Raw genomic sequence first — 12,407 nt, forward strand, 5'->3', positions numbered from 1 at the left:
TTCCTCACTATGGTGCACTTATTGGTGCTAGGTTTGTGTTTTCCGCTCCAGTTCACTTGGTCTGCTGCCCATGACCTGGTCTTGACACCACTGGGGTCATATGGTTCTCCCCCTTGCTGTCATGTAAGTCTTGATTTCCTAATCACATGCTCGTAGCTCAGTAGGTCACAGATCTAGAAGGGTGCAGCCCACTGTTCTAAGCTGTAAGCATGCTGCAATGTTAAATGCTTCTGCTTTCTTTCATTTTGTTTCAACTCTGCTTTAGATTTGTTTTCAAACCTTAAAGCCCAAACTCTATTGCACTGTTCACTGGATGTTTGTGTTGATTGTACTTAGCTTGACTGACACTGTGTATTCCGCCTGCAGCCTCAGTGAGAAAGGTAGACTAAATAAACAAACATATAACTAGTGTGTGATTAGATTATCATCAGTGTAATGCCACAGATATACCTTCCATGTTGCCTCAAAAACAAATTTTTTTAGTGGGGGCAATTAACATTCAGCTACCTGTCTGTGGAAAGCAAATAATCAGCTGTAAGACAAATCATGTGATATGCACACATGTATGAATCAGCCCAATATTAGGGGCAATGTTGGCATTTATGGAATTGAACAGTGAAATGGACCATTATAGCTGTTTTAAATTTTCAGCTCTATGGATTGAAGGCTGATTGATAGAAATTGATCCAGTATCCACAAGGAGTTAAGAAATAACTGCTCTAGAATTGCCTTGAAATTTGAAAATGCAAAGTCATGTGATCCCTTCTGTGATTATTTTTTGTTATGCATAAAATGGAGAGTGATAATCTTCTCTGTAAGTGTTTTGTGAACAGAGTAATATAATGCAACCTACATCAAGTCTGCTAAAATGAGAGTTTGAAGATAAATTATCTGGGTTATCAAGAGAAATATTGGGAAATGGGTAAGAGGCAAAACAATGGACTATGTGGTTGTTTCATGCTTTATACATTGGATTTTCCATCAAGCTTCACATCCTTTGCTTATGTTGTTCAGCTTAAAATTAGAGGCAGTCATTATTCTTTATGTGGCACAAACTGTGATGTCTATTGTGTCATTGCAGGTTATCACTGTTGGAGCCACCAATGCCCAGGATCAGCCTGCTTCCATGGGGACCTTGGGAACCAACTTTGGCCGTTGTGTAGATGTTTTTGCACCAGGAGATGATATAGTTGGTGCCTCCAGTGACTGCAGTACCTGCTTCACATCACAGAGTGGAACATCCCAAGCAGCTGCACATGTAGCAGGTAACATTTTATAAGACAATGTTAAAGAGTTCAGTTGTTTTTATATATCTTCCTGGAAAAAGTTTCTAGTGGCATGTACCTCATTGGATATGTCTTGAATAACCAGTGAGTCGTATTTTTTTCCTTCTTGGCAAAAATAGCCCCTCAGATTTACAAAAGCCAGATACTGTCTGAACAGTCAACTGTCTCACATAAAGACCCAATCATTCTGGAACTTGCTCTATTTCAGATTTTTCTGCACTTCTACATTTTCACACATCACTTATAACTGCTTCACAGAAGATGGCTATCACGTGGAGGCTACTGTAAGCCACCTCCTTTTAGCAGTTGCTTCATGTAAGGAGCTGTTCAGCAGATCTGGTTGTGGAAGCTTTCAATTATGTGGATTGACCCCTGAGGGGATCGTTTAGCTACCACCAAACATGAGGATGGGATTTTATAGCCTACCATTGCTGTCTCCAAAATACTCAAGAATAAGATACCTTGCCACAAAATAAAACTTCTACTCCACTTACATGCCACTGCCACCATTTACTAGTGAAGTTAAAATATACTGGAAGAAAATATCTCTCTAAAACAAAGCATGAGATAGAATTATGAGAAAAGCTATGAGAAGTTGCCTTGTAATCCCAGGTGCCTACATGTTCTTTGGCGAAGAACATTGGTCTTGGGGAGCCTTGGCAAAGCTGGTGTGAAGTGCAGGCATAACCTTTATGCTACACAATAACTGTTTTGTGCCATCTCTTCACACCAGAAGTTTTTTTTTCTTTTTTCAGCCTCAGAAGGCAGCTTCATGTAAATACACCCTTATGCCTTCATTAAGCAGTTGGGAATGACAGAGAGCACATTACAGTCTGACAGTGACATGCCTAGTGGGCTGTTGGGCGTCAGGGCTGAGTGCAGTTAAGAGGTAACTGCCAACACATTTCCTTATTATATGGTTATATACATACATCCTGAAGGGCTTTGTAAAATATGCATATGTGAAGAAAAATGTGCAGCTTGAGGGGGATAAGGAATTAATTATGCAGAAACAACATCAAATCAATCAACAGGATATCCTTGAGGAAAGGAGTTCCAGATGGCTGAACAATTTTTATTTTTATTAACAGAAATAAAAAAGTAGTATCAACAAAAGCTAGTTTTAGAAAGGATGCAAGGGGAACTTTGCTGCTTGCTTCACCTTTCACAGCTCCTCAACCTAGCCTGGAACATTAGCATGTGCTCCTTGACTCACTTCAGTGAAGTTTGCTCTGTATGTGGAACTACCATGTGGAGGCTACTGGAAGCCACCTCCTTTTGGCAGTTGCTTCATGTAAGGAGCTGTTCGGCAGATCTGGTTGTGGAAGCAGTGTGTATAAAGGAGATCTTGGGATACTAGTGGACTGTAAACTAAAGATGAGCAGTCAGTGTGATGCCGTAGCAAAAAAGGCAAATTCAATCCTGGGTTGTATCAAAAGGGCTATTACATCAAAATCACAGGTCATAGCTCCGCTGTATACTGCCTTGGTCAGGCCACACCTGGAATACTGTGTGCAATTCTGGAGGCTTCACTTCAAAAAAGATGTGGACAAAATTGAGCAGGTACAGAAGAGAGCAACAAGGATGATCAAGGCCTGGAGGAAGACCCCTATGAGGAAAGGCTGAGTGCCTTGGGAATGTTCAGTCTGGAGAAGAGGAGACTGGGGGGTGGGGATATGATTGCTCTCTTTAAATGTTTGAAAGGCTGTCATTTAGAAGAGGGCAAGCTGTTCCACTAGGCAACTGAGGATAGGACTTGAAGCAACGGCCTCAAATTACAAGCAGAAAGGTAGCGGCTGGATATTAGGAAAACTTTTTTACTGTCAGAGTAGTTCAGAGGTGGACCCAGCTGCCTAGGAAGTTGGTGAGCTCCCCTTCATTGGCAGTCTTCAAAATACAGCTTGATGATTATTTGTCGGAGATGCTTTAGGCTGATCCTGTATGGAGCAAGGGGTTGAGCTAGATGGTCTGTATGATCCCTTCCAACTCTGATTCTGTGATATGATTCTATGATTCTTCCTTCCAGTGCTGTGAATAGGACATCTCTTGGATGGGTAGGGATGCCATACCTCTGTGTGCATTTCAGAGCCCCTGTGCCAACAACAAATGAGTAAGGTAAAACAGTTTCTTTTATATGGAAACTGACTTACTTGAAAATGTTGCGAGAAGGATTGGTATGCCAGTCAAATATTCTATGAGACTGAGAATTCCAGTATCCACAGATAACAGCTTATTTTTTTAGTTACTTGAAATGCCTCCATCTACCTGTCTGAATATCCCTGACTAGCCCACTCTTTTAAGATTTTGGAAGTGAAGCAGGGTCAGCCATGGTTAGTGTTTGGTTGGGAAACTGGCTACTATGCAGAGGAAGGTAGTGGCAAACCACCTCTATTTATCTCTTACCTTAAAATCACATGGTCCTGAAGTAACAATGAGTTGGTTGCAACTTGACAGTATGCAGTTATTGTTACCTACCTCTAGTTCATCTTTCTTCTGAAATAGGACCTGGAGCAGTTTAGAAAAAAATTAAAACAGATCACACTGAAACACCAAATTAAAACAAGAATGCATTTCTAACAGATATAACAAAAAGCTTATTCAAACCAAACTGTACACTCACCACTTGTCTGTCCTCAAGAGTCCTCTTAACTAGCTCCATTTTGCAGTTTCCTGAAGTCTATGGAGGGTGGGTGCCTTCCTAACAAATTCAGGAAGCCATTCCATACTCGGGGTTATTGCAGAAAAAGCCTGAGAGTGAGCAGAGTGAGACTTTGGGTGCCTACATGAGGGAATGGTCGAGACAAATCTGCTGGGATGACTGGAATTGCTGTGTGATTCATATCAGAAGAGACAGTCCTTCAGGTATGTGGGCCCCAGATTGTGAAGGCCTTTAAAGGTGACAACCAGCATCTTGACTTGAATATGGAAAACAACAGATTTCAGCATGGGAGTACTGTGAACAAAATAGCTTCAAGGACAAAGGCGTCTTCAAGAATAGCCCCATGTCGCATGTGCAACACCAATCTAGCATTAAGGTTACTGTGGCATGAAATGGAATGGCTAGATTGGCTAGAGCCCAGAAGAAAAAATAGTTAAGAATTGTAATAGTTTGTTGCATGAAAAATAATTTATTCATATCAGTTAAATGTTTTTGTAATTAGAGTTATTATCAAACATTTTGATGTATAAAGTATATTTTTTATTTTTCAGTCTTTTCAAAATATTTGACCAGTCAATGAACCAAAGCTTTTTTTAACCATATGGACAACACATTTGCTTTCCATCTTGCTACCTGTTGAAGCAGAAGGCCAAGCTGAATAGCATTCAACCTGGATGCACAATCTAACGAAGTTAAATGATTTCAGTTTAATTGATTTCAAGTAGAAGACCTATCAGTATATAATCTCCTGTTTAATCTTAAGGAAATTTATATTCTTCTAAGACCACTGACTTCACTTGCCTTAGAAGGGTATAACTTTGTTAGGATATTATTGAAAATCTCCCATTAAAACAGAAGCTATTTATGTGAACTAAACTATGCATTTTGCTGGACTGTGCATTGTACTGCACTGTATTTCCTCTGAACATGGATGTCTGATGAAGGAACTGCATGACTGAAAACCAGTCAGTTGGCTACTAACAGATCTGCTTATAAAATACTTTATTATTGTACATCATGAATCAGCTAGGGTGGGTAGATAGAGAGCGAAGAGAGAGAAAGTGCAGATATATGAGAGTTTGGTTTCCAGAACCACAGATCAAGGCTCAACTAAGAAACCAGCACTTTGGTGCCCACATTCTACTTAATACTGAATTCTGGAATACTTCGGATTAATACAATAATATTACACTAAAAGACTTTAATTTGAATTAAAGTGTCATTGCTTCTGTAATGATCCCCTAGGCTTTTAAAGAAATGCTGCTGATCAGCCTTTTGGGATGGGGAATAAGGAGCAGGATGCAGGCCCCTCATTCACCACTCCTCATCAGATGATCAGCCTGAAGGGCTATGGGGCCACAGTTCTGGATGCTATATAAGCATACTGTTGGATTGGGCCCCCAACTGTAATCATTTCGTAGGTTTTCATAAAACAGCGTAGCAGAAAATATAAGATTATAACCTCAATTTAGCTCTCTATGTGAGTAGTCCCTGCCAGATAACATGAAACATGTACCTGTGTTTTCATAGGAATTGCAGCCATGATCCTGAACACCAACCCTGCTCTGTCTGTTTCTGAGCTGAGACAAAGGCTGATCTATTTCTCCATCAAAAACCTTATCAATGAGGCCTGGTTTCCTGAAGACCAGAGGCTGATCACCCCCAACAGAGTGGCAGGCATTCCCTCCAAACTTGTAGCAGGTAATTACACTATTTCTTCAAGAGTAGATGATTTATAGTTTGAGAGATCTCGTTACACAAGCCCAGTTACACAAGCCCTGATCCAGATGGTTCACCTTAGAAATTAAGCAGGGTTATCTCTGGTTAGTACTTGGATGGGAGACCACCAAAGTTGTCTAGGGTTGCTATGCAGAAGCAGGCAATGGCAAACCACTTCTGAATGTTTCTTGCCTTAAAAAAGCTACAGGGTTACCATAAACTGGCTGCGATTTGACAGTGCTTTCCATCACTGGCACCAGCAGTCAGGCAAAAGGTATGCCTCCCCAAAGAAAGATGCAAGAATAGTACCAAAGGTATAATCGAACACATTTGTAAGTCAGTTTTCTGGTGGTTCTCAAACTGCTTGGTTTGAAGGTTTGAGTATTCCAGGAGGTTCAGGAATGGAAACCGTAGTCCTGAAGAGCATGGAGTACTGCTAGATATAAATAACTACCATTGGCTACTCTCTTGCAGATGAGCAGCTGTATTGCCGCTCTGTGTGGTCTTCCTTATCCAGTTCCATTCATGCAGCAATAGCTATTGCTCTCTGCAACAGCAATGAAGAAATGTTCAGCTGCTCAAGCGTATCCAAAAATGGCAAGCGACGAGGCGAGCACATTGAGGTGATAACCTGCGGTGACACGCTACATTGTTTTGTTTTCTAGGCAAGGTCACATTTAAGTGGCAGGATACTGACATTTGCAGGCATTCCTTATCTCACTTGTGTGCTTTTTTAAAAAAAAAACCAGGATCATGGAGACAGAAAAGAGTGCATGGCTTATAATAAGTTTGGAGGCCAAGGCATTTATGCCATAGCCAGGTGCTGTATCTGGCCCAAAGCTAGCTGCCAAATTAATACCTACACACAGACTGAAGAGGATACAGCAGTGAGAAGTGTCAGCTGCACTAAGACCAGCCAGGTTTTGACAGGTATGTGATGACTGCTCAGATGGCTGAAACTAAAGGTGGTGTTACTGCTTCTGAAACATCTTTTATAGATTCTTTTCTAAAATTGGATAGCATAGTTGTGTTCCAGCAAAGGAAATGTGCGTGTGGAAGAGAGCTCCCATGAACAGGTCCATTTTCTGGATCAGGATCTGTGTGCATAATTAAGTGCTATGGGTATAACTTTCCTATCAATGTAACATGGTGCGAATCCAGTGAAATATATTCCCATCTGCACTTCACCATGTTGCTGGTAATTTGCCCTCCCTATTGAACTTGTGATGCATGTACAGAAACAGCAGTGTGTGGATACAGATTTTGTGCTATAGCAATAATTTGCAACTGTATTTTCCTGAATGGAAAGACAACATCCAACAATATGTGGCTGCAGCCCAGGTATTTATAATGGCAGCCCTTTCCAGACAGGTTAGTGAGCCACTATAATATACTCTTCTGGAACAAACTCAGCCTTTAAAAAATGTCATGGCTTTTAATGATTGATTTTGCCAGTGCTTTTATCTTTTAATCAATAGTTATTCCTGAATTTTAGAATTCAGGTTGGTTTTTTTTTTTGGTAGATTTTATAGTTTTACTGAAAGTTTTTATATAAAAATGCTGGATATAAATACTGAAATAAGCTGTATGTATCTTATCAATATACATTAAAGCACCTACATACAACTATCTCTGGACCAGCATTCATGTAGTTTGCAATAACTGATCATCTAAACTAAAAAAATGAGAAAACTTACTTTAAAATTTATATAGTTTCTAAATTTCTTCAAATTAGATAGTAAGAATTATTTTGACTATTTAAAAATATTTGTAGTCCACAGAGGTGTATATTCCAGCTGCACACAATTCTACAGATAGATTCGTCATTATGGATATGCCATAGTGTAATCTAAATTGGCAGGTTGCAGCTCCTATTCTTTGGATCAAGATTTCAGTGAAAACATCAGACCTGTACTAAAGACAGAGGGCAGCCATGACCAGTGCATAGGTCTGGCAGATGCAAGTATGCATGCCTCATGCTGCCATGCACCCTTGAGTGCAAGGTACAAGAATATTCTCCTGTGGATTTCACAATGAAGGTATGTGGGGATCAATCCTTAGGTTAAAGATTCCTATCCACTTATGGAAACTTGGTGTAAGGTTGAGGGAGGGATATGAAACTCTCATCTGTACAGGCTTCTCAAATTTTGCTCAAACTTTCAATCATTTTTGGCCCTAGTGCAGGTCACTGAGGCTGGCTACGGAAATTAGCTTTTCTGGTGCTGAACTAGAACTAAAAGTGGGTAGCAGCCCTACCAGATGGCCTCAGGTACCCATGATTGTGGTAACAGTGGGTACAGGAGGCAACAAATGAAATGGATGGATATTTAAGAGAACAAGAGATCTTTGATATTACCAAATAAAATAACACTTGATTAATGTCCGTTCCTTATCTTGAAGTTTTCCTTGGTAACAATAAATATTCCTTTATTCTTAGGTGATGGTGACTTGTGATGATGGCTGTACTCTGACAGGATGCAGTGCATATTCTCATGGTCCCATGACCTTTGGTATGTACTCCACAGACAACACCTGCATAATAATGAGCAGCCCACATGGCAGAGGAGCAGTGGCTGTTGGCATCTGCTGTAGGAGACGACCCTTCGATAATTAAGACTAGAGTTCCAATTATAAATGACACTTCTATGTGTAGGACTTGTTTCAAAATTATGACATGAAAAACAGAAAACTACCCCTCCCCCCACCACCCTGGTGAGCTTTCCACCAAACCTGAAGAAATCATTCCTTGCTGGTGGGACCTTCAAGGCAGCTAGAAATTGCCCATGGTGTCACAAATGTTTTGAGTACCATATTAATATAAAATTTAGAGTCCGACACTATTCTTATTGCCAAATCCACTTTGAGGAGATGGGTCAACTGGTTGATATCAACACAAAAACAAGTTTGGATCATAAGCTGTCAGTGTTAATGTTACCTGCTACAGTAATAGTAGCTTCTAGATCTTCTTCGTGGTCTCTGTGCAGTCCCACACATGGGTCTTGCCGCAGGCAACGGATCCATACCTCGGAGCTCCAATAGCTCGCCTATAGCGTCTTTTGGCGCGCTTTCCTCCCGCCCTGGGGAGCAGGCAGCGACTGCGCATGCCTGGAGCGGGGGGAGAGTGCCCATTCCACTCAGTTTCTTCCCTACCGCCGCCCGGACAACACCTACCTCGCTGCGTTCCTCCTTAGCTCGTCCTGCCTCACTCCTCCTCGTTGGTATCGTATTCTTCTTCTTTCTTCGTTATTCTTCCCAATCTTTTTTGTCCCCCCAAAAATATATATATATAAAAAAAAATCCGTCTCTGCGCTTCCTTTCCCCTCTTTTCTTTCCCTCCCTCCCCTCCCCTGTCCGGAGCGTGTATGGAAGGGAAAGTTACCTTTAAAAAGTGCAGGCGCTGTGGGGCCAAAATACCCACTTCTGACGGCCACAGCTACTGCTTATTTTGTCTTGGGGAAGCTCATCGAGTGGACTCTTGCCCTCAGTGTGCTAACTTCGGGAAGCAGGCCCGTAAGAACCGTGCAGCAAGGCTTCAGAGCTACCTGCTTGAACGGTCCCTGAGGGCTATGCCCACGTCAGACTCGCCGCCTCCCCCACAACGAGCGGGAGATTCGGCTTCTTCGGACGTGCTTCTTCTTCAGAAACAGAAGCACAAGTCCGCAAAGAAACTATTGAAGCACGCCGATACCGGCCACAAGGCTTCAAAAAAATCGCGTCATTCCGAATCCTCGGACTTGGCGCCTAAGAAATCTCGTCATCCCGAATTGGCTGATTCGGCTTCGAGGAGACCCTACGAGCCCCACTCGGCTCCCAAGAAGCCTTGAACATCGCTCTCGGCTTCGGAGTTAATGGATTCCACACCTTCGGCACAGCTGACACTCCCACCGGAACTGTCGGCGCCTTCCGATGTCATCACAGACATGCCGCTACTAACGCCCAATCCACCCACGGCAGTAGAAGTTATTCCTATCCAATCCCGTTTGCCCTCGGTGCATAGTGTGGTTCCTTCTGAGTTCCTCGAGCCCGAAACCGACCCGACTCAATCGTACCTTAGACCATCTCTTCGGCCCGGCTCCTTCCGAGATATTGGGGTTTCTCCCCTGTATAAGGATTCAGCAATTCAGGCTTCCGCACACCGAGCCCGCTCTCGCTCGCCTGTCCGGTTTCCCGAGCATCGCGGTCGTTCCCGGTCACCGACGTTTCGAGTCCGCTCCCGGTCCCCACGTAGGCATTGTGACTCTGGTTCCTCCACCTACTATGAACAACAGGACTACTATGCCCGTGGACGGTGCGACTATTCCCCTTACTCAGGGTCTTCCTCACCTGGGCGCCGGCCTTACCACCGCCTCTCTCGTTCTCCTTCTGTAGGGGAAACGCGTCACTCCCAGTACCGGGACTCGGTGCCTTATTTGGGCCGTGAGGTTCTTACACCTCGGATTCGATGTGAGGACTCTCCTCGCCCCCGCGGACGCGATCGACTTCGAGAATCTCCTCGAACCCGTGACTATGATCGAATTCGAGAACCCAATTATTCTCCTCGTGATTCGACTCGATCCCGAGACTACCACCGCCTTCGAGAGCCCGATTACCATCGGATTCGAGAACGCGACTACCGCCCTTCCCGAGTTCGGGACCAGCACGACGTCTCTAAGCCGCGCACTGCCTCCGCTACGGTTTCGGTCCCTCCGCCGGACATTGCTCCCACGGACCGCCATACTCAGATCACCAAGCCTCAGACCGCCGCTTCGGACCCGGCCCCGCCACCGCATCCTCCTTCGGGGGACGACTTCCACTCCGAGGACGAATCATCAGCATTGTCAGACTCAGAGGACCGTCCAGACTCCGTAGTCTCCGACTCGGCGCCACAGCCCCGCCTCTCTCCATCGGACGCATCCAAGGCCTATCTGCACCTGATGACTACCATGGCCGAGACTTTAAAAATCACTCTCCCCTTGGATTCGCCTAAGGTCTCCGACATTGTACATGATTTGGTCCAAGGAGATTTTCCACCGGGGTCACTACTACCCATGCTACCAGTGCACCTCGAGGGCCTCCGCAAGGCTTGGGATAAACCTGTGTCAGTCCCCCCCACTTCTAAACGCTTTGATACTCTATATAGAGTTCATGCTCCTGAGGCAAAATTTCTGGCGTCCCATCCGGCACCAAATTCTATTATTGTGCACTCAGCCACAAAGGCCAAGCCCTCCAGACATCCGACACCACCAGACCGAGAGGGCAGGAAGCTAGACACTCTGGCTAGAAAAATGTTCAATCTAGCCTCTACAAACTCTAAACTGAATAACTACTTAGCCTACTTCTCAGCCTACATTTTCAACCTAGCTAATCAATTTACGCCTCTCATTCCTTCCCTTCCCGAGACTTCTCAGAGAACAGCTTCGAATTTGGTTTCTGAACTATCCAGAGTGTCGAAACAACAAATTAATACGATACGCCATGCTGTTTCCTGCTCGTCTAGGGTTTTTGCTTCGTCTGTTGCTCTGCGCCGCCACGCTTGGCTAAGGTCTACTAATCTTCAACCGGACATTAAACAAAAAATTGAAGATCTTCCGTTTGATGGGCTGGGCCTCTTCCATGCATCCACGGACGAAGTCCTCACCTCTGTCGATGATGGCCGTAAGCGTGCAAAACGTTTAGGAGTTTCCCAACCTTTCTCCATGCAATTTAATCGCACAAAACCCTGGAGACCATCATTCCAAAAACGCCAAAGATCACCCAAGAGAAATGATTTTTGGAAGAGGAAGAGCGTGCAGCAGAAGCCTCAGTTCCAACAAAGGCCTCGGTCACAACAGGCCAAGAAGACCTCTCTCCCATCCAAGCAGTCTCTTTGACTCTCTCCAAACCCCACCTGCTCTCCAAACCCCACCTGCTTACAACACACGTCTCCTTCCGTTCCTTCCCACTTGGAACTCAATCACAACAGACTCCTGGGTGCTGACCATCGTGCGCCTAGGTTACGCAATCGAGTTCATTTCTCCACCTCACCACCACTACTTCATAGCTACCCCCCCGTCTTCACTCCTCCATCAAGAAATTCTGGACTTGATCCAGAAAAATGCCATAGAACCCGTTCCTCCTCAACATCGAGGGACGGGCTTCTATTCGAGATACTTCCTGGTCCCCAAGAGGGATGGAGGCAAGCGCCCTATCCTAGATCTTCGGAAGCTAAACAGGCACATCGAATACAGGAAGTTCAGAATGATCTCCCTACACTCCATCCTGCCCCTTATTCCCAGAAACTCCTGGATGGCTTCTCTAGATCTTCAGGACGCTTACTTCCATGTGACCATTCGACCTCAACATCGGAAGTATCTGCGATTCGCCATGGGCCAGGACCACTTTCAATACGTATCCCTGCCATTCGGCCTCTCCACTGCACCCCGGGTTTTCACCAAGTGCATGGCAGTGGTGGCAGCTGCCCTTCGCATTCGGAACATCCCAGTCTTCCCATATATCGACGACTGGCTTTTCATAGCACTGACTCAACATCAACTTCAGAGCAACCTCAACACAGCTCTCACCCTTCTGAATTCCCTGGGCCTTCGTGTGAATGCTTCAAAATCACACCTCACACCTACCCAGGACCTCAAATTTATAGGGGCTCTTCTACGCACTTCTCTCCATCGCGCTTTCCTCCCCGAGGATCGAGCGCTAACAATCATTGCATTAGCCAAGTCAATTCAACAACAGCCTCATCAGTCTGCGTTCACAATCCAACGTCTACT

At 44.3% G+C, this 12,407-nt stretch overlaps 1 protein-coding gene across 1 annotated transcript in view; it reads left to right on the top strand.

Moving 5' to 3' along the window:
• Positions 1-8,329, top strand: part of PCSK9 (proprotein convertase subtilisin/kexin type 9) — a 34,519-nt gene extending 26,190 nt beyond the window's left edge. The window contains 7 exon segments of the mRNA XM_060233020.1: positions 1,082-1,265; positions 5,476-5,646; positions 6,139-6,287; positions 6,414-6,594; positions 7,526-7,654; positions 7,657-7,703; positions 8,102-8,329. Of these exon segments, the coding sequence (XP_060089003.1) occupies positions 1,082-1,265; positions 5,476-5,646; positions 6,139-6,287; positions 6,414-6,594; positions 7,526-7,654; positions 7,657-7,703; positions 8,102-8,278 (1,038 nt within the window). The 3' untranslated portion in view covers positions 8,279-8,329.
• Positions 8,330-12,407: the final 4,078 nt, after the last annotated feature.

The sequence above is a fragment of the Heteronotia binoei genome, chromosome 2 (genome assembly GCF_032191835.1).
Source record: "Heteronotia binoei isolate CCM8104 ecotype False Entrance Well chromosome 2, APGP_CSIRO_Hbin_v1, whole genome shotgun sequence".
NCBI lineage: Eukaryota > Metazoa > Chordata > Lepidosauria > Squamata > Gekkonidae > Heteronotia > Heteronotia binoei.